The sequence below is a fragment of the Martes martes genome (assembly GCF_963455335.1).
Source record: "Martes martes genome assembly, chromosome: 1".
Taxonomy (NCBI): domain Eukaryota; kingdom Metazoa; phylum Chordata; class Mammalia; order Carnivora; family Mustelidae; genus Martes; species Martes martes.
In genome coordinates, this window is record NC_137888.1 from 141,288,952 (window position 1) to 141,311,812 (window position 22,861).

At 40.5% G+C, this 22,861-nt stretch overlaps 1 protein-coding gene across 8 annotated transcripts in view; it reads right to left on the minus strand.

Annotated features, from left to right (window-relative positions):
• The window catches only part of NEK10 (NIMA related kinase 10), a gene marked incomplete at its 3' end in the record, with an annotated part of 201,020 nt that overhangs the window by 153,399 nt on the left and 24,760 nt on the right, over nucleotides 1–22,861 (minus strand). For 4 of the 8 annotated variants that reach the window (XM_080824598.1, XM_080824597.1, XM_080824595.1 and 1 more), the window contains exons 6-14: nucleotides 17,556–17,597; nucleotides 16,200–16,278; nucleotides 15,026–15,093; nucleotides 13,214–13,293; nucleotides 11,675–11,761; nucleotides 8,774–8,998; nucleotides 5,189–5,328; nucleotides 3,722–3,783; nucleotides 1,815–1,892 (exon numbers count right to left, since the gene is read on the minus strand). In XM_080824598.1, coding sequence (XP_080680724.1) covers nucleotides 1,815–1,892; nucleotides 3,722–3,783; nucleotides 5,189–5,328; nucleotides 8,774–8,998; nucleotides 11,675–11,761; nucleotides 13,214–13,293; nucleotides 15,026–15,093; nucleotides 16,200–16,278; nucleotides 17,556–17,597 — 861 coding nt within the window. Of the gene's footprint in view, nucleotides 1–1,814; nucleotides 1,893–3,679; nucleotides 3,784–5,188; nucleotides 5,329–8,773; nucleotides 8,999–11,674; nucleotides 11,762–13,213; nucleotides 13,294–15,025; nucleotides 15,094–16,199; nucleotides 16,279–17,555; nucleotides 17,598–22,861 lie in introns of all 8 variants that reach the window. The other 4 variants (XM_080824601.1, XM_080824599.1, XM_080824596.1 and 1 more) reach the window with 2 other exon arrangements.

Here is a 22,861-nt window from a genome sequence, read left to right on the forward strand (position 1 = left end):
TCTGAGAAAACCAAACGTCCAGAGATTTTCAGGAGCTCAAGGTTTATTTTCTTTCTAGCCTGCTATGTATGCCTCAATATTTATATGGCTTCTATGAGAAAATAAACACTTGAAATGATGACATATAAAAATAGCCACAGGCACACTGGACTCAAACTTGACAAATTGGTCTCTTGAGTAAAGAGTCTTAAGCGTTCCCCAAATAGAACAATCTACAGTAACTCCCGAGAACACTCAGAAAGAGGTCTGTGAGACTTGACCAAAGAAAAATAAACGTCTAAACGTCTGACGGTTTGCAGTGCCAAGAAAAAAAAACAGAGAGCCCCCGGCCTGCAGTCGGGCCTGGACACGGGCCACCATGGGGGTGATCGGGGTCTGCTGAACTTGGATCTGGAATCATTCCATAAAATTAGTGGTCTGAATACAGAAGGTCCCAAATAAAACTGCCCAGAGAAGCAGGCAGCTGACACAACACCATGACCGAGCCTGGGGGAGGGTGGTAGAGGCAGTGAGAAAGTACAGGACGCAAATGCTCCTCAAAAACCATTTCTTTCTTTCTTTCTTTCTTTTTCTTTCTTTCTTTCTTTCTTTCTTTCTTTCTTTCTTTCTTTCTTTCTTTCTTTCTTTCTTTTTTTTAAGGATTTTATTTATCTGTTTGACAGAGAGATTGAGAGAGAGCACAAGTAAGCAGAGCAGCAGGCAGAGGGAGAGAGAAGGCTCTCAGCTGAGCAGGGAGCCTGATGCAGGGCTCGATCCCAGGACCCTGGAATCATGACCTGAGCTGAAGGCAATTGCTTAACCGACTAAGCCACCCAGGAGCCCCCTCGAAAACCATTTCAATGTGAATTTTTAGGAAGCAGCAACAGGCTTGACAAAATGCATCTGCAGAGTGGATTTGCCTGACTCTGTGGTCCAGCATCATATCACGCATCTGTGGCACACCAAAGAAATGAAGTCCCACACCCATATGTTCTCATGGGTAGCTCTTGAAAACCTCTGCCTGCCAGTCCACAGATACCACCAGAACCTCTCTGCTCATTTTCATTCTCGCTCTGGGTGACAGCCCTTCAATCAGGTTGGAGGTAAACATGGATTCTTACTTCCTCTTCCTAATGACTTGGGGGGGAACATGAGTGGCAAGTACTGCAAAGGCTTACTTTTAATCTGATTTTATCTCTCCAGTATCTTCGGGGACACTGGCTCCCTGATGCGCACTCTTCAAAACAGCACACAGGTGCAGTAACAGGCACCCCTCTTACCTGTGAGGCCTCACCTCTCTCCCCTGACCACAACCCCAGCCCCACTGGGCAGCCTAAGCACACTCTAAGCTCTCTGGCTCTCCCACCTTGTACACAGTGTTCTCCCTGTGCAGAATGCCCTTCCACCCTTTTAGCAGATGCCACGGCTGCCCCAGGCATACCCCTTCATCGACTGGGCAAGTCTCTTCTCATCTACCCAGATCATTTTACAGGCTTTCCTTGTAAAGATGAAATGTTACCAACTGTGGTCAGTGCTTAAAAAAAGGAATATAATTTTCCTCTTACAGTTTTCCGATACATAAGCATTGTTTTGGAAAAAAACAGAACTTACTGATCAGCAAAGAAATACATAAATAAAATCATCTGATCACCCCACCCAGAGAAACCACTATTAAGCCCTTTGTGTTGTTTTAACAGCATTTGTTTTCAAGCCAGCCTCCTGCACCTGATATTTCCCCTCCCAGTCACTACAGAGACTGGGAGGGAATTTATATTATCACAGTTTCCCCAGATTTCAATAACTCAATACTGAAGAACAATGGACATGCTTATTACCTGTAATAGATTCGTTTTTGCTGCATTCTTTTGTTTGTTTGGTAAAATTAGCTTTGCTATTGTATATACACCATTTTCCTGGAAGAATAAAAACCCGTGTTATCTATGACCAGTGGCAATGCCATAGAAACACAGAAGCACAAAGAGGCAACTACACAACCTCGAAAATTAATGTTAGAGAAGAAATATTCATAGAATTTTAGTACTTTGTATAAGTTTACAGGAGAACAGTAAATATATCAATGTAATACTTTTACACACCAAAAACTACAACCACAATCTAAATTTTCAACCGTCTTTAAAGAGGATAAATCATAAAGCATATCAATTTAAAGTCATTTAAATACTTGAAAAACAAAGAGTAAGGGATAAAAAGGGACTGAGTAAAGGGATCCAAATATCTTTATACTTTGCATTTTAATTGTCTAACTATGAAATATAATTTCTCCCTTTACAGTTTGGTAATAATTATATACATAAATAAATTATTATAGAAAAGAACATAGAACAAATAAATAAGAGTAATAGATTTAAAAAAAATGAAAGTGACCCATGAAAAGTACAGAAAGTTATCCTTCTAGACTTACTCTAATATATATACAGAATGAACAAAAAGTGCTAACTTATTGCTACTTTTCTATTATCTATTAAATACTTGATTTGCTGACCTCTATTATACATGGGCTTTTATATTAAAATCGTGCAGAGCTTTACCTGCCTTTCTGCATTTCATCTTTATAGCTATTCTGTGAGTCAGTCTATAATTTTCCTGCTTTATCTATGACAAACCCAAATCTTAGAGAGACTAAGTCATTTTTCCAAAGACTGAACCACCAAGAAATGACAGTAGGAACTGAACCTCAACATGGCCAAGTCCAAACGCCCTGCTCCACCTCTAACCCCTGATGTGCTGAGATTGCCCTCGAGCCTCTAATCATCAGTGATCTGATCTCTTATGATTTTATGTATTTGTGTATTTTGAAGTTGAAGTTGGAAATATTGTATGCTACTTCCATATACTACTGTATATACATATACATATGTATATATATTGATATACTGCTACTTCCATATACTGCTGTATATGTGGTGGGCTGATCAACGAGCTATGCTTTGTGAAACTGGTTTCTTGGCAATAAATACGTTGTTGGTGTGGTATTTCAGTCACCTCTAGCTGAATAACCTGATATGCTCTTAATTCAAATGACTACTATCTTCAACTCATGGTATCCTATATGTCCAGAATTAAAGCAATTCAAAATTGTTTTAAAAAGAGATAAAATGAAAAAACTGCACATAATATAGGGAAGAAACACCATAGATTAACCAAGGGCCGGTTTCTCTAAGCCAAGTGAGGTAAAGGAAGGACAAGACTATAAAATAGAAGTCTAGGAACACCTGGCTGGCTCAGTCGGTACAGCATGTGACTCCTAATCTTGGGGGTTTGAGTTTGAGCCCCATGTTGGGTGTAGAGATTACTTAAAAATAAAATGTTAAAAGGAAGTTTAAAAAGTTAGGGATGCCTGGATGGCTCAGTAGGCTAAGCATCTGCCTTCGGCTCAGGTCATGATCCCAGACTCCTGGGATCAAGTCCCACATCAGGCTCCTTGCCTGGTGGGGGAGTCTGCTTCTCCTCCCATCTGCTCTGCCTACAGTTCCCCCCTGCTTGTGCGCTCTCTCTCTCTGACCAAAAAAATAAAACCTTAATTAAAAAAAAGTTTAAAAAATTAAAAAATAAAAGAGAATATAAAATGGAATTCTGGAACTTAAATAAGACCTATTAAAACATCTTAAAACCACAGCATGGGATCCCACAAGCTGCATTCTGGGATACAGAGTTTGCCCGAGGCGGGGTCCGTGAGCACAGACGTGAACTGCAGCCAGAGCCCGGAGAGCCTCGTTCTCACCTGGACCACCTGGTGGGCGTTGGTGTCGTTGAGCACCAGCTCGGTGAGGGCAGCACAGCAGGCTGGAAGGAAAACCACCAAGTGATCGCATCTGTCATCACCAACTGCGCTGTACACAGTTCTGTCAATACTCTAGCTCCTCAGGGGATCCCGTGAGCAGAGTCACTCCTCCAAACACCATACCCTTCCCTGGGACATAGCTCTGGGGGGAGGGAAACTGACTTGCAGTGGTGTCTGCCTCTGCTCATCATATAACTCGTGTGCATCTACACCTGTCAGCAACATTTTATTGAGCACTTACTGTGTACAGGGAGGCAGCTTCATCATAAATAACCCCCAGTGGCCAGCAGGTGCCTGGCACTCAGCAGGTTCTCAGTAAATACATCTACAATGGTTGGATACATGAGTACTTCAAATACATGATCGAAATTACCCCTTGTAATCAGAGGATGTACCGTGACTATCAGCATTACTGATGAGAAGACTGAGGTTCACAGAGACTGACAGACAAGGCCGCAGAACTTACTAAGGGAAAGAGGCCAGAAGTCTAAGTGCATCTGCCCGATGTTAAATCCCACCCCTAGAGCACCACCCTCCCTGCCCACTCATGGCCACAGCAGCAGCCTCCCATGACATTCTGTACTGAGCTGCTTCTTGTCCAACCAGAAATGTTCTGGATCTTATGGCACAGAGCACCTGTAAAGGGTGCTACCATTTTATGGGGCCCTTGTGCTGGCCCTGCACTGCTCCTTGGGCATTACATATATCCTAATATACTTCTACCAGCCTGCCCTCCTGCTGCTCCGCACCCCCACCAGTGCCTCTCTGACCCCTCCACTGGCTGCTGCAGGGTGCCCAGCACGGTCAGCAGCTCCAAAGCCCCACTTGTCCCAAAGGCCAGGTGCCCCTGTGTGAACCTTGTTTGGGGTTGTGCCAAACTGCCAAAAGTGTGAGCATACATCCCTGCTCCTGCTTTTGTGCAGCAAGAGAAGCTCTGTCCTCCCTTTAGGTGCTCACGTGGAGTAATGAAGGCACCTCCTTGTTTCCAGGGGAATGGGTGTGTGGATTATAGAATCTCCCTGAAGGAGGGTGCCCTGAGATCTAGAAAACATAGGAACCATGATTCTGGCCACAAAGCAAGCTGAATTCTCCAATCCAGCTTTACCAGTAATAAGGCTACTATTCTGCTCTCCTTATGTCTGACCTCCATGCTGATTTCTCAATGTGTTTAGAATGTGAAAGGGAGCGAAAAGTCTGTGGTATGACTAACCTGCAGGCCCAACATGAGTCCTGGAGGTTTTAGTCATCTACATGGATTTAATTTCACAGTTTTTAAACTTACAAATTATGCCTACTTCCTATTACCATACATAACAGAGAATAATAAATTATCACCATCACAGAGCATAATAAAACAATATGCTAAACAGTATCAAATAGTAAAATATAATAATACGATATAAATACCTGCTTGAAGAGAAAAAGTATTTTCTTGTATTTCCCGAGGGCTTAAATCTTCTGACAAATGAAGCTGCTGGATTCTGCCTGCTGCATTTGCACTAGACAGGCTGCCAATGGAAGAACGATCGGAAACAAAATTTCTGTCTCTGAAAAAGAAAAGTGAATGTATAGTTTATCAATTTTCCCTCATGGCCAGTGCTTTCTGGGTCTTGTTTAAGAAATGTTTGCCTCCCCCAGGCCTTGAAGTTTTCTCCTATGTTATCTTTATTGTTTCACCTTCCAATCCACCTAGAATGGATTTCTGTGTGTGGTGTGAGGCAGGGGTCCCTTCTTTCCTTCCTTTTTTTCTTCCTGCCTCCCTTTCTTCCTTCCTTCCCTCCTGCTTTCTTTTATGGTTACTGAACTAACTCTAGCACTCTGTCATTTCTTCACAGCTTCACATGCCCACCTTTGTTTTTTTGTTTTAAGATTTTATTTTTAAGTAACATCTACACCCAGCATGGGGGGCTAGAACTGACAACCCTGAGATCAAGGGTTGCATGCTCTACTGACTGAGCCAACTAGAAGAGCCCCCGGCTCCTCCCCCACCTCTGTTTTTGAACCCTATTCTGCTGCTATCAATTCACCTAACTAAATGTCAGTCTTCTTCATTCTGAGTTTTCTTTTTCCAAGAAATTCCAGTCTTTCCTTATTTTGGTAAATATCTCTTCTTTTATATTTTTGAATTTTTAAAAAAATATTTTATTGATTTATTTGAGAGAGAGCATGCACATGCATGCACATAGGTCAGGGGACAAGGAGCAGAGAGAGAGGGAGAAACAGACTCTCCACTGAGTGGGGAGCCAGATTTGGGACTCCATGCAGTGCTTGATCCTAGGACCCTGAGGTCATGACCTGAGCTGAAGGGCGAATGAGCCACCCAGGCATCCCATCTTTGAATTTTTTATTCCTTTTGCTTTATTCTCTTACCTAGGATATCAGTTATCCACAGGCTGAAAACTCATCTTCTACAAGCCATACCCTTCATTTTCTAATGGTTCTCATTCGTCTTTTTTCTCCACATTATGTGCAATTTTTTCAAGTGTGCCCTTCTTTGTACTAATTCCAGTTTCTGGTCTGGTACTCTGATGAATGTCTCAGTTCCATGGATTATTCAGTCTTTGCCTTTTTTCCTAGCTCTGCAATATCTCTTCTCCCCTTTTTATTATCCTAGCATCTCATCTTTATTCTCAGGTCATAAATGTCATGTTCTGTTTAATACCTTTGATAAAACAAAGCATATTTTTCTGTTTACTCAAGGTAACACCTTCCACAATAGCTTCTTCATGTCTTTTATCCATTTTGTTCCTTTTCGTTTAATGTGGCTACTGTATTTTTTCATTTATTTATTTTTTATGGCAGCAGCTCTATCTTGCTTTGTGCCTAAGTATTGCATAGATGGATTCACCATGGCTTCATTCCCATGTCATCTGGGCCCACTAGCGCCCTTCCTTCAGGTAGCATAAGGAGAGTAATGGAGATAGGTCTAGGGATAGTCACAGCTGGTGATCTCATCTGTCAACCAAATTATGTTAAACTCAAATTTCAGAGAACATTCCCCCTCCTCAAGTCTATCGCCCCTCAGGAACTGTTCTGGAGTTTAGGATTGTAGGTGAATGGGCATGAACAGGTTTCCTGGAAACTGCCTTGACAACAATCCCTGTTCCTACTCATGCCAGCAGACAGCCTGGCAACCTCCACCCCTTGTACCAGCTCCAGGCAGTGGAGGGGCAGGCGTAAACTCTGAAAGGATATTGCTTACCCAGCTGGGGTAATAAATTCTCCCAAAGCACTGAGACATATTTAACATACAATAAGTGTTGACATATATCATTTTCCCAGGAAAGAGTTTTCTAACATTGCAGCATAGAAATGGACTCACCAACTGACTCTTTAGATATGAAAGAACTCATTTCTCCCAAGGATGTTTATATTTTGAGGAAAAGAGGAAAACTGGTGCCTTCTTGTATCGAACTTAATCTACATGGTAAAAAACAGTTTTATCTCTGAAGTACTGCTTAACCATCATAGAATTTGATTTTATCATCAAGAAAATAACTGCTCTCCAAATGGGCAATCCATAGCTGTTGGAATAGTTGTATTGACCACTCATAATACCTACCACTACCATCAGCATCACCATCAGCATCCTACAGAAGCAAGCAAAAAAAAATATATAAAAACAAAACCAAAAAACTTTGCTAAGTGTTCAAGGAGCTAGCTTATTATGCCACAGTACTAATGAAAGATTTATAATTTATACTATAAAGTATTTGACATTTTTATGTGATGCTCATAAAAAGCCACCCGGGTGGCTCAGTCACATAAGCATCTGCCTTTGGATCAGGTCATGGGCTCAGGGTCCTGGGATCAAGTCCCACATTGGGCTTCCTGCTCACTGGGGAGTCTGTTTCTCCCTCTCTCTGCAGCTCCCCCTGTTCGTGCTCTCTCTCTCGAATAAATAAATAAGTAAAAATAAAAATCTTTATTAAAAAAAAGCAAATAGATTATCAATAGCTTATATTTTTTCCTTTGTTTTGGTAATGATAGGAATAATTAATAAAGCTATTGTCCATATCTCTATAGTCTGTTCTTATGCTTTGAAACATTCCCTCACAGAAAATGAAGTTGATAACATACAGTTCCATAATATACATAGAGGTACAAAAAGCACAAGGTCTGAATAACACTGATGTGATAATATCTGGTCATATTGAGAAAGATAAGTCACTCTGCTTTTATTAGAGAGCTTTATTTATGTACACACATTACAAGGGTGATTCCTTTCAGGGAGACATATTCTTTTTCAACTTTGATTCAGTAGCTGTAGGGTTGAATTATGCTTTATAATAATTTTAGGTACTAGAACATTCCCATTGATGGTACCAAAAGATATCATTATCCATGGTTTCAATATATCTAATACATACTTATTGAAACATACGTCAAGAAAGTTTCAATTTGAAACTACTTTTAAAAGAGAGATGATAAGGTGTTAACCCACCTTAAGAGCAACGGGACCAGGGTCAGTAACATGGCAATTGTTTGATCAACAATATTTTCTCCCATTTTAACCAAGGATTATGCATCTGTTCTTTAATTACAGGTTTTTCTTTCTCTTTGTAGATGAATGACATACAAAATATCACGCAAATATAGACATTTTAGCAAAAAAGTAAATTTAAAGTAAAATTGCAAGTAAAATTATTATACTTGTTGGGATTACAATATGCATTAAGTGCATCAAGAAAAGGTGGTAAGCTAAATGTTTTCTTGTGGTTGCTGGGTCTCATTCAATCTACATTTTCAGACTGATGGCCTTCTCTATTACCAGCACTGTCATGGAGGCTGGTGATGCAAAGATAAATATTTCAGGGCTCCCAAGAAAATGTCCCTGATATTGATTTCAAGTATGTTTGTGACAAGTATAAGTGATTCTCCATAACATGAAGGACCAAAGAGCAGGAGGAAGCAAGCTGATCTGCCATTGTATGGCAGAGTCCCCAACCTTCAGTGACGAAGGCAAAGTCGGCCATAGCCCCCCTGACTCACCCTCGTAAAATATGAAGAAGCTGCTTGATGCCTCCCCAAATGCGAATTTCCACACTGGTCTCAGGGTCCTCACAAACCTGAACCAGAATCCAGACAACACTCCAGAGCAGCTTCAGGTGGTCAGAGTGGAGTAGACTGAGGAGGACAGGTATCCCCTCATAGAGCTTCACCTGCTCTTTCACTTGGGGTTCAGCACAAAGTAGGCGCAGTAACTCCGCAGTTAGTCTGGCAGGGGATGGAGGGGAGGGGAGGATGAGAATCACAGCGCAGTGGTTACTGACTTTGCATTGGGACTAGAGTTATCATCACAGTGGTGCTCTAACATTTCCTAAGTCATGGATCAACATATGTTTTCGTAAAGGACTGGATCACAGCAGAGTGTTTCAGGCTTTTCTAGCCATACAGCTTCGGTCACAGCTACCCAACCCGGCCAGCACATGCAAAGGCAGCCATAAACAACACATAAAAACAAATGGGCATGGCTATGTTCCAATAAATCTTTATTTACAAAAACAGGCAGGGAGTCAAATTTAGCCTGTGGAACATAGTTTCCTGACCACTGTTCTAAGTCATCGCCTCCCTGTAAGCCCACTGGTCTGGCTAAAAACTGACTAACCGGCAAACAGCTATCAAGTACATACAATGGGACCTGCGTTGTGCTCAAGACAAAAGAAATAAAGTTTTATCATATTCTTCAGAAACTTACAATGTCGTTACAAAAACAGGACATTAAAACAAAATGCCAAAACCACTATAATGCAAGGAGATTAAATGCAACGTGCCCAGTAAGTATCTGGAGAGTAAAATAAAGATAATGATAGCATAGGACACATAATGTTCAGCAGAGTTCTGAAACATTATGATGACGGACATTTCCTAGAACCATCCTTAACCCTCCAGTCTCACACTCTAAACACTCTCCCTGGACAATGCCATCCATTCCCATGACTTCAAACACCTCCTCTATCCCAGTACTGTGAGCTCAGCCCAGGCAGCACTCTCAGCCTCCAGAAGTTCTAGCCACACGGTAGTCCCAGGTACTCATCCTGCTGGGTCTCAACTCAAAGTCATTATTCTCCTCCCCAAACTGGCTCTTCCTCTTACATCCCCAGTGTTGATTTATGACATTAGTCTTTTCAATTTTCCAAGCCAGAAGAAGGAACCATCCAAGACGCTTCCTTCTCCTTTCCCAATCCACCACTTCCAATCAAGAGTGCCCCCTTTTTCCTAGGCAACTGCTGAGATTAATTCTCTTGCAAGTCATGTAGCTGTCTAACTCCACTGCTCCTCTCATTCTTGTGATCCTTGATTGTGCTCAAGACAGAAGCCTCACTGTCACCTGCCTCTCAAATCTTCTCATGCCCATACTGCTCTACAGTTCCTTTCCCCTGAGCCAATTTTCTATAGCTCCACTCCCTCCCAAACTTATGTGCTCTGACATTCAGAATGTATATTCTTTGGCAAATAGTGTTCTTTATCTCCTTCATCTTTCCACACCAAACATCCCCTCCCTTATTCTAAATGGAGCTCCTTGTGTGGCTATATTCCCCATGCCATACACCCCACACACTGCTATCAGAGTAATCTCCCTGCAAAATAAATCTGATCATGCTTGAATCTTTCTGTAAGTCCCCATAATGTGCATGGATAAAAAGCACACTCTTATTTGGCACAAAGAGCCCATTGTGACCCGGCTAAAAGCATCTTGTTGCTCTCTATAAAATATGGAAATTGATGGGGTATCGTGCAGATCAAATGATGAACACACAGAAGTGCTTACAGTGGGGCCAGCCATATAGAGAAAGCTAGACCAAAATTTGCTATATTTTTAACTTACCATTAACTGTCTAATCTAGTTTGCTGACACTTTCCTTCCTGCACTCTGTTCCAGCTGTGCCCAACCATGCAGTTCCTCTAACACAGACCACTTCATGCCTCCAAACAGCACATTCTGTTTCCACTTGTTCTCTCCCTTTGCCTAGATAACTCCCTCTTCCTTCAGGAAACTTGGCGTGGCCCCAGGCTCTGACTGGGAGCTTCTGCTCTATGTTCCCAGACTGTCCTTGACATCCATCAACCTCACCGCTCACGGTGCTCTGGTGCAACTACTGACCTCTCCGATACTACTCACTCTATCTTATTCATCTCTGGGTACTCTAACACCTGTGCAGAGGTTGTTTTCCTAGAAATGAGTTCAGGTGAGCAGGTCTATAAGCACAGTTTGTGAAAGAGGATAAAACTAACTTTGAAGAAAGACTCATGGAGATTTAGTATGGTTAAGTGTCTGGGTTTCATTACTTGATATTTCTGTTATCTGTTTTACCTCTTCAGAAAATCATGACTTACTTAACTAGATATCAAATGATGTAGGTTGCAACTCTACTTAAAAACATGACTAATGTCTAACTGGATGCAGTAATTCTTTAGAGCAATATATAGTTCAATCAAAAATGAATACATTTTCGATTCTGTTTAGAGTTATAACAGGTGGTCATGAAACAAGTCAGTAGCTATCCTCATTTATTTTACTTGCCTTAAGCGAAGTAGATTTTAACAATCTAATAATTTATTCAATATACAATCTCAAATTACTAAAAATAGAGCTACTTCAGAGTTTCTTTCCTTAAAAAGACAGGATATAAAAAAAATTCAATAAACAAAAATATTAAAGATGTGATGATAACATTTATATAATTCGATTCTATGCCCAGATCAAAAGTGATGCAAGACCAAAGATAAATCAATACACATCTTTGTTCTAGTTTCTTTATAAAAACTTAAATAGAAAACAAATGCCAAGGTGACTCATGACATTCAGTTAGTAAGGTAAATAGCATGACATAATAAAAATAACAATTATAATTTTCATCAAATATGACATTGTCTTATTAGCAATCCTACCTTTTGGAAAGCAAGTCATATTCATGCAAAATCATCAGCAGATTTTCTACAATGTTGAGTTCACTTATCTTCTCCCTACATTCCGGACTACAAATTAAAAACTATTAGTAACTACTAAAAACATACTTTATCATATCCATTCATTTAATACCCTTGTTCTCGTATTATCTTGGAAGGAGAAACAAAAAGCAATATAGCTCCATGGGGCCAGCCTACATCAAATTCTAACATTCAACAAATGTTACACGTCATCAATTCAAATTTGTTTAATAACAGTATGATGACAACATGATTCCCTTTCTCCAAAAAGAATGATAGGCTTTTCATTAAAAAAGTAATAAAAGCATTATTCACAACAGCCAAGATATTAAAATGACCTATATGGGCCTACATAAATATAATTGAATATTATTATTCATCCATAAAGAAGAAAGACTCTGCCATTTGTGACAACATGGAGGAAGCTGAAAGGAACTGTGCTAAGGTAAATACTGTATGATATCAGTTATATGTGGAATCTAGAGATGAGCATGGTGAGTGACTGTGAGGGGCTAGGGAGGAGGGAAATACAGATTAACAGGTACAAACTTTCAGTTATAAGAATGAGTACTGAGGATCTCATGTACAGCATGGAGACTACAGTTAGTGTGTATTTTACACTTGAAAGTTGATGAGAGTACATCTGAAGTGTGCTTATTGTACACACACAAAAAGAGTTAAGTATGTGATTTGATGAGTATATTAATTCTCTTGAGCTTGATAATCATTCTATACATATAATGTATGTCACATCATCATGTTGTACACTTTAAACACATGTAGTTATGTGTGCCAATTATTCCAAATAAAGCTGAAAAAATAAAAACAAGAAAAAAGCATTGATTCACTTATTGGCATAAAAATATATTTAAAGCACTTTTATTTAAAATAATCATGATGTCTATAAGGGAACGTGTTATGCAGAATTATTTTAAGGGTAAAAGTGTTTGAAAATGTTTTATATGTTAGAACGAGTGTACAGGAGAGAACTTATTTTTAAGGTCAGAGAGATAAAGTTGTCAAAGATACAGTTGTCAAATATTGCTTTATTTTGAAGATTTTATTTATTTATTTGACAGGCAGAGATCACAAATAGGCAGAGAGGCAGGCAGAGAAGGAGGAAGCAGGTTCCCTGCTCAATCCCAGGACCCTGGGATCATGACCTGAGCTGAAGGCAGAGGCTTTAACCCATTGAGCCACCCAGGCACCCAGGCACCCCTACTACTGTAATTTTGAAAGTGCAAGTATCTGAGCATTGGATGAAAGACTACGTAAGTATTTCTGGTCAAGGAAAAGAGAAGAGACTGTCATTTTCCTTCCCAGCTTAAGTTTGAAAATGATGCTTCTTCATTCAGGATCAATATATTAATGCTACTTCATGCTTATTTTTCACAAATTATAACTATGTAGATAAGTAACTAGAGAAACTGATCTATTTTTTTGTCTCTCCCACCTAAACCGCTATGGCAGTGAACTGGAAAGATATTAAAATATACTTACCTTTCAGCTAAACTAGCCAGAGCCAGAAGGGCACCCAACAAAACATTAGTATCTCGGGCACCAAGTAAATTTACTAATGTCTGAAAAATGAAGTAAAAGAAAGTTTTATTGTGTAAGTACCACAAGCTTCTTGAGTGGTATAATGCTTCTTTCAAAGATCATTGAGGCTTAACCTCAAAAGGAGTTTTTTTTTTATTAAACATTCACCACACCCAGCTCTTTGAGGGGGTACAACCTCTTTCAGGTTTGAAACTCAAGGCCAGTTCCTTGTGGCCCTTCCTTACCCAGGGCAGAAGCAAAAGGGACCAAGGGACATGGCCAAAGTTCTCACTCTTCCCTCTATTTTCATATGCCCAGGAGGGCCCCTCTGCCTCTTCTGCCTCTCCCCAAGGACAAGTAGGGAGACTAATGATAGGAACTACGATACTGGGAGCAACCAGCCATTGTTTTTGAGTTCATGTTTTGAACTCATTGTGAACCAGGCATTGTGGTAGGCCCTTTCCCAATTGTGGAACTACTTTTCACCAGAGTGTTGAAAACTGTCTTTTTACCCCCAAACTAAGCAAGATATGTCAACATTACCAAGCACTTCATTTGCCTCCCAGATTCCTAACTGGTGTTTAAAGAGCATGAATCGATGCTTCCAGACATCATGCTAAGTAATATGACTTAACTGGAAGTCTGTACCTCATCAGTTGCCTTCTCTGAATTCCCATTAATGCAAATTCATCCCTCTTCTCTCTAGACTTTTAGAACTTAGAGTCCTCCAAAAGTGCACACCCAGACACACCCAGGCCAGAGCTGCAAGCCGTGTTACAACTGCTTGGCTGATTTTTGGTTTCTGTTATATCAATTTTCCCCTTTATGATTTCATTCATTTTTTTTTATGAAGCTATCATCATCTTTACTTCTCTGATCCCCTCTTCTTATTCTTCTCTCACTTTTTTCTCCGATCTCCTAACACATTCCCCAAACTTGAGTCACTGACATAACATTCCCACAACTTTCGCCATATCCACTTAACTCCTTAATTCTACTCAAAAATGTTCCTCAAATTCTAAGTGGTAATATCAGTGAAATAGCATCAGTAATATGCTATTGAAAATAAAAGTGTTGATTTGTATATGACCTAGAATCATCTCTTATATGATGAACAGCACGTGGGAACACATTTTAAGCAACCCTGCTCTAACATATGCTCAAAAGTGGCCTCTTGGGACATGAGAAATCAACAGATTATTAAAACTTGGCTACAGCAAGCTACCATCTAAATAGTTTTGCTATAGATATAAATTTAGTCTGTTTTGACTAAATGTGCATCCATTCATCTTGAAATGCATGTTTGTTCCATATGCCTGTAATATTATACCATCTGATTATAGTGTTGAACCATATGAAATTGCCCAATAGACATGACAATTTCATATGGTTCAAACACATACAACTCCATGTGCCATAATTGATATGTATCCACACACTTTGCTCATTTGTAAAAACACACACTGAGGGGCAGTTTATATATAGCAGGGCTTCTCAAGCAACATTTAAATAAAGCAACAAACTTGGTTGTTAATAAGTGGCACAGGAAAAAAGAAAAATAAAAAAGAGTTTCAGAAAACCTGTTTGCTATTCTATGTTTACTCCTTAGGCTAATGAAGCATATTAAAGGCTTGGCAGAGATTTACCATTCTGGGCTAGGTTAGCAGGTTTGTGAACTATAATTATTAGAAACCTGATCACAGGGCTCTGAACCCCAGCATGTGAACCACTGCCATAGGAGACGAAGTGTTCTCTCCGTCTGGGGCCACTCACCTTGTGGGCTCCACTTGTGGTGACCCATTCTCTTTGGTCTTTGACAGCAGCAAGTTTCTGAAAAATATCTATAAAGGAAGGAAATAGCTCAAAGAGGGATTCGGCACCTAAGGGCAGCAGTATTCATAGAACTGCAGGTCTAATGTACCGATGGGCAAGCAGAGAAAGGGCACATGGGAAGACAGACAACACAAAAAGAAAAATGGAGGGACGAGGAACAGGGTCATTTTTTTTTTTCTCTGAGAATTACCTCTGAAGTTCAAATAATAATTATTATATATTACTATTATAATAATACAATATGGAGACAACAAAAAAGGCAAACGTCTCCTTCTGCTTAAAGTTGAATGAGTTCCTCAACATGATTACAACTTCAAAGTGAAACCTACTCTTCAAAGATCCATCCTATAAAGATTTCATATATAAAGAGGAGAGGAAGGCCACTGAAGGTGATGGACCCAGCAAGGCTCCTCAGCTGAGGGGAACAGTTGTTCTCAAAGAAACTTCCTGGTGCCCAGGGATCACCACGTACTCTCCTTTCCCTATAACTGAGAATCAGTGTGCTGTCCTGGAAACAAATATGGGAAACCAAACCCTTCAAAGAAAATGGGCCAGCATCCCACAGCAACAGGGGACCTACAGCTCATCAAACCTGGAGGGGCTGCAAGGTGGGGCTGGAAAGAGCCTCCAGAGAGAGAAGATTGAGTTCCACACACACAGACCAATGTTTCTACATCCTCGTCATCACATCAGGATCTTTTTTTTTCTTTTTTATGTTCACAACTTTCAAACTCTATGAGGCAGGTATTATTATTAACTCAAGTTTATAGATGAAAAGTGAACAGCCTCTGGCATTTTAATAGAAATCAAAGGAAGCAAAAACATTTTTACCAAAATCTGCCATTATGGAAGTCCCTCTTGCATTAAAATAAACTTGTGCTCAGTGACAATCTGCAACATGAAAGTGGGCTTTTCAAGGTAAGATTGTGATTTGAAGTTTTCCTTCTGGGTATATTTTGCCACTGAATATAACAATTGGCAGGGACTCCCAATACCAGAACTGTGTGGATGGGTATACTCATAAATATTCAAAAGATATTTTTTCCTACTGAAAAAGCCATCCTGCTCATTTGGCAAGTGGGAGAAGTTGCCGTGTCCCCGCGACAATACTTACACGTCATGTTGACCAGCTTGTCCACACTGTGCGGCTCCTCTCCGTAGCCGAGGTACTCATTGGCCACAATCTCCATGTACTGCAGGAGGGACCAAGCCAACAAGAGTCAGAAGGATTAGTAAAAGCACAGGAGCAGATAAGGGACAAGACATGTACTTCTGAAAATGACCTGTAGATGGCACAATGGATTCAACAAATAACACTCGGGACTTCTGGGCCAGGTTCACTCAAGTGCAAAAGGTAGCTTGAGTTTCTAGATTCTTTGCCTTCTCTTGCATGCCCTGAGGTTGAGGGAGGGGCCATGGAAAGTGTATAAACTCTCAAAAAATGATGTGTGACTAAATAAGTTTGTGGTGTAATTTGGCTCCAAATAAAAATATATATATATATATCTAACCAGCATACACACCAATAACAGTAATCAGAATAAAATGGGCATGGGGTAGTCTGATAATCACTTACTGTAGATAACTGATTATAATAAGAAATAGGGTCATAGAAACACACATAAAATTCTAATAGAACAAGGGAAGTTAAGGTAGATAAAAGGATCCTTTACAATATAATTTTGTGAAAGATAAGCCATTTCATTAAATGAGGTAAACCTTCAGCCAGTTAAAAAAATATCTTGAAAACGAAAACTAGATATGTTTCAGCAATTTCCCGAAAGGAAAATATAATAAAATATAATAGATTTAGCATTAACTGGCCATTAAACTTACTCTTCCATTAATAATACAGAATGAGTTTGCAGGGCCAAAGGTTCATTATGAAAATCATTCTTTCTCTACGTGGTAGGAGAGTGGGCTGTCCCAACCCAATGCCATGCCTAGAAATTTTGCCTTATCATACTAATAAACCCAAACATTTGACTGGCTTAACCTGCTTATCTTCCCTCAGTAGTTACAAAAGCAGACAAATAAATGGAGTTAAGATCGTTCCTCACACCATCATGTATTTGGAAATATTTTAGTGAGCATAATTCTTTTTTTGTGCAACAATTGTGAACATCTTTATAACCAATATTTTCCCATTATTTGGTTTGTGCAATGTCGAGGATCGTGGCCTGCCAGCCAACACCTATTTCTTTTCATTACTAACTAAAGACATGTGACCTTTTATAGAACTTTCTTGTTTCGGCAGGCTGGGTAAAATTAGCTGGAACAAAATGTCATGGGTCCCTTCCTGCTCTGTGAGTATCCTGCCTCACACACACTTATCCACCCTGCCTGCTCCTCCGCTTGGCAGGCAGCCTAAGGTAAGAAAGCCATCTGCCGTCACACACCTATGTAATCCTTGCCCAGAGCCATGGCACCAAATGGAAAGGCAAAACCAGCCATCGCGAAGGAATCTTACCTGAGCTAGGTTTTCAATTCCACCCAAACTATGGAGTATTTCCTAATAAAACAAAAACAACAGAACATACACAAAAGATGAGGGTGGAGGGGGAAGTATATTTTACATGTAAGTTCTTGATTAAATCATGAGATCGATAATTATTTTTGAAGTCCAGGTCCCACATAAATATGCAGCTCTTTAATGTTTGCTGTTCAAACCACATTAAAGATAAACTCTTAATAAATATGAAAGTTGGGTTGAAATTAAAGGAATGAAAATATGCTCAGACCTGCAGCCTGACTCCTCATTCTTTCTACTTCCCCTCATGTCATCATAAAATGTTAGAGCTGGAAAGAGCTGTTAAGATATCGCTCCCTCACATTGCAGATTAGGATAACTAAGACCCAGGATGGTAAGCCACTTTGCCTAAGTGACCAGCCTGGAGAGGAATGGAATCCAGCATCACCAACTCCCACGACCTTCATGTAGGGCCCTGCCTCGTGTGGTACACAGAGAACAGCAACAGCCTCATGGAGAAGCTGGTTAGAAATGCAGCATCTCCACTGTGCCCCAAACCTGCTGAGTCACATTCTGAATTTCCACAAAATTCCCAGGTAAATCACAGACAGTAAAATTTGACTAGGATTGCTCTAGACAATAGGGCTCCTCCTTGAAATGAAGAGGCTAATGTTCTTATTAAACCCATACTTTAAATGAAGGTAAGAATAATCATCACAAAATGTCTCCTGATACAGGCTTTTAAATCCAGTGCCCATTAAGAAGGCATTTCATGAAACTTCTGAAATTACTCTAAAAGCAGTAATTAGGGAAGACAGGGTGGGAGGTTGCAGTCATGAGAGGGACCAACTTGGAACTCTATTAATAGCAAGTGCTCTCAGATTATCCACATTGACATTTATCTTCAGGCAAACGTGTTTCAAGTGACCCTAACCTGTTTAATTAAAGCTGTACTCTCCTTAACATGCACACAAGGAAGTCATTTGAAAAATAAATATTAGCCATCATTACAATTCTGGGAAATGCATGGTGATGGGTACTCAAGTGTGAGGGAGAAGAATCTAGTTCCACCTTGAAATCCACTGAGTGGGTGGGCTGAAAAAAAGGCTCAAGATTCTTGAGGCCTCCTGGTCAAGGTTTCCTTATTGTATGTGCAGTAAATTTGGAAACACTAAACATACCCATGTTTAAATTAAGTATGAAGCGACACTTACAACTCAATTAAAAATAGTTTTGTGGCTACCCACTAATTTGAATTTTCACCATTGCTATTCACTCTAGAAGAGCTATAATTAAAGAACAGAAGAATATTGTATACATTATTCTTAGTTATGGCAGAATATTTTATACATATAAAAATAACATTTCAAGGCTACTAATGTTTATTCAACAGGTTTTTTTTTTTTTTTCATTCTTATTACGTAAAAGCCCAGTGTCAGGCTCTGAAGAGGACACAAATATGCAGATGACTGCGGTAGACCTCATTGAGCTTTGGGCAAGCATAAGGTAGATATACAAACAACTAGCATTTAAGGCAGAATTTGGTAAGTGCTATAAGGAAGTTATACATAAAGTGCTATGATGTCCCAGGAAGGACACATAATATCCTGCTGAGAGGACTACAGAAAATGCGTAAGGGTGATGACCATGGAAAAGGTTTAGAAGGATGGACAGATCTGCTGAGAAGAAATAGGTGAAAATTGGGGAGATTACAAGCAAAGAGAACAGTAGGTCCAAAGATGCACAGAAGTTGTGCAAAATGGACATCAAGGTGTTCCATAACTCCAAGAAGCACTTCTGTAACTCCATGAATGGCATTTCTGGGAATAATGTCAGAAAAGTACGGTGGGACCAAACTGTGTGAAGGCTTAGCTGTGAGCCTGAATCTGACCTTCATCATGTGGACCATGAGATCAGATGACAACATTGTGTGAACAAAGGGTGATTAGAATCAGCTGTGAGGACCACCCTCTGGTTTTGCAATGAACTGGAGAGGGAAAGAAAGCCACCCGGAAGCCCCATTGGGTGGCAGTGGCAGTGGGCAGGAGAATAGAGAGGCACAGACAGTCTATGAAGTAGTGTGATCCACCAAACATGAAGACATGCTGGAAGAAAAGCAACAAAGTAGAAGACATCACCATATTTGAGCCGGGGGTCTGAGGTACCGTAGCAAGATACTTTAACAGACCCAAGGAAGGAGGGAGGAAGAGTCTAGGTTAGAGAAGACTCCACTTGGGACATACTGAGCTGCTGATGGGATGTTCACTTGAGAAAAGTAGAAGAGGCCGTGAAAGATGAGTTGAGGGCAAAATATTGAAATCTGAGAGTTGATGACTTGAAGAGGATTGAAATTTGAAGCTTGGGAGTGAGAAGACACCAAGAGAGAGAGAGAGAATAATGTTTAAATGACTGGTCATGGGCACCAGGGTGGTTCAGTTGGTTAAACGTCTGACTTTGGCTCAGATCATGATCTCAGTGTCCTGGGATCCAGCCCAGTGTCAGGAGCCCTACTCAGCAGGGAGTCTGCTCGTCCCCTTCCCTTTCCCCCATTTGTGCTCTCTCTCTCTCAAATAAATAAAATAAAATAAAATAAAAATAAAAATAAGGAATGCCTGGGTGGCTCAGTCAGTTAAGTGTCTGCCTTCAGCTCAGGTCATGACCCAGGGTTCTGGGATCGAGTCCCACACGGGGCTCCCTGCTCAGCAGGGAGTCTGCTTCTTCCTCTGCCTGCCGCTCCCCCTGCTTGTGTGTGTTCACTCTCTTGCTCTCGCTCTCTGACAAATAAATAAAATAATAATAAATAATAAATAAATAAATAAATAAATAATAATAAATAAATAAATAAATAAAATCTTTTTTTTTTTAAGAATTTATTTGCTTATTTGACAGAGAGAGATCACAAGTAGGCAGAGAGGCAGGCAGAGAGAGAGAGAGGAGGAAGCAGGCTCCCCGCTGAGCAGAGAGCCCCATGCGGTACTCGATCCCAGGACCCTGAGATCATGACCTGAGCTGAAGGCAGAGGCTTAACCCACTGAGCCACCCAGGCGCCCTAAAATAAAATCTTTAAAAAAATAAATAAGTAAAAAATGATTGGCATGGTCATTTTTAAATTTTTACCTTAACGAGTAACATATCTATCCAATAATCACTATTAAGAATTGGGAACTAGAACCTATTTCCCAAACTCCATTCTGGGAATAGCGCCTTTATTATGTGGAGTGGGTGGTATTAGACATTCTGTTTTAAAAATAATAATAATAATTTCATTACCAAATTCAAATCAGCTTAGGAAATGATAATGTTAAACAGAGTTTCACAAATGCTTTTATCAAAGGACCCCTCGGACCCTTTAACATTCTGCCGGGCATTCTAAGCCTCCAGTGGGAGGACAGAGGGGCAGCTTTTCCCAAACAAAGATCATTCACTGAAGCACGCTTCTTTTCACAGAATGCATATGAACTCCTGTGGAACACAGGAGTAAGTATAGGAAGGGGAGAAAGGCTTTGTCACTCTCTGAGAATGTCGTTACATACTCAAGAAATTACCCTTCATATACGAAATAAACACTGCCCCCCACCCCATGCTTCTATGTAAATTGGGGCAAGGCCACAGACTCCTGGTCTTCTTTATGTTTCCTTTGGTCATGCCCATGTGACTGCTTTCACCTGAGAGTATCAGCTGGAGAAAACCAAGACCACAAGGTCTGCACATACCTGGGCGTAACAGTTCTGGGTCCTAATCTGAAAAGGAAATATGACTGCACGCTTGAATTACAGCAACACTTCCTGGGTGCCCCGTCAGATCTTAGCATTTTCTCCCTGGTCACAAGCCCGACGGTCACAAGACTGGGTTCAGTACCTCTGAGCCCAGTGACCTGGAGAAAGTCCCCAGGTCAATCTGCCCTTTAGTTCAGTGTGCAATATGTAACGAATGCCCTTGCTCTGACTAGTCCCTGAGGTTTTCCTTCCAAAAAACAAAAAACAAAAAAAATACAATAATGTAATACAGATAATGAGTATGTTCTCAAAAAGATGGGAGCACATTGCAGCACCCAAATGGGTGTTGGTAGTGCACAACTATTTTTGCCCCAGTTGAAAATGTCAGTGCCATTAGACACTCTCATCCTAGATCTAGTCAGCAACCACATCAATGCCAGGCACACTGCAGAGAGCCCTTAATAGTGATTCGCAAATGTGATCACTTTACTTCACCATTCAAAACTCAAGAGTGGTTCCATGCTGCTCATGCTGGGGTTGTGATTTTAAGGTCCCTCTGTGTGCTGGTATCTTATCTATCCAGATGGAAGAGTAATACTCTTCTAAAAACTTGCTAATGCTCTATTTGTAGGGGGTGAGTCAAAGGAAAATATAAGAGATGGTTCAAAGTTTCCTACCTTGGAGTCTGGAGGCAAGGTGGTGTCACTAAAAGGATGAGAAGTTGATTCTGAAGGTTTAAGGTGAGAGGGAGAAGCAAAGGGCTCCATTTTTAAAGTTGCTGAGTGGAATGCACTCTCGCAGTGCTTCTCAAACTCTTTGGTCTATACTCCTTTACAATTTAAAAATTACTGAGAACCTCAGAGAGTTTTGTTTATGTGGGTTATATCTATTTGCCATCTTAGAAGTTAAAGGTGAGACATTTTTAAAGCACAGGAATACACAAGCACCTGTTCCCTCAGCCCTTAGACACATGGCTTGTCACACATCCTGTCATCGCTGGAGAACTCCACTGCACACATATAAGGCAGTGAGTGTAGAAGGCAAACAACATCGTGGCATTATTTTTAAGATATTTTTGGCCCGGTGGAAGCCCTGAAAGGCTTTCAGAGACCCGTAAGCACTCCCTGGGTCACACTAGGAGAAAGATGGTGCTACTCATTGTGTCATACACATGGCCATCCAAAATATCCCTGGAAATTTGGGACTTACACAGAGAGACAAGTATGAGACTGGAGATAAGTACTTGTGAGCAAAAAACAATGTCGACCACAATAGGTGAAGCCAAGAGTGTGGAAGCTAGGGGAGAAGATGATTAAAGAAAAGAACTTCGGAAAGGTTAACATTTATGAAGGCAGGATTAAGAAAAAGAGCAAGTAAAGAATACAGAAAGGCGCAAAGTGCTGAGGAAGGGCCAGAGCCCCATGGGGTGGGTGAAGGCAAACAGAAAATGTGGGGAAGCCTGTGCGCTGCGACAGGAGTTGAGGAACGCAGGTGCTGGGAAAAGGTCACTCAGCCTGACTATCTTTCGATTGTGGTTTCTAATACAATTGTAGGTAGCAGCTTTTATGATCTTCACTGTATCCTCAATAA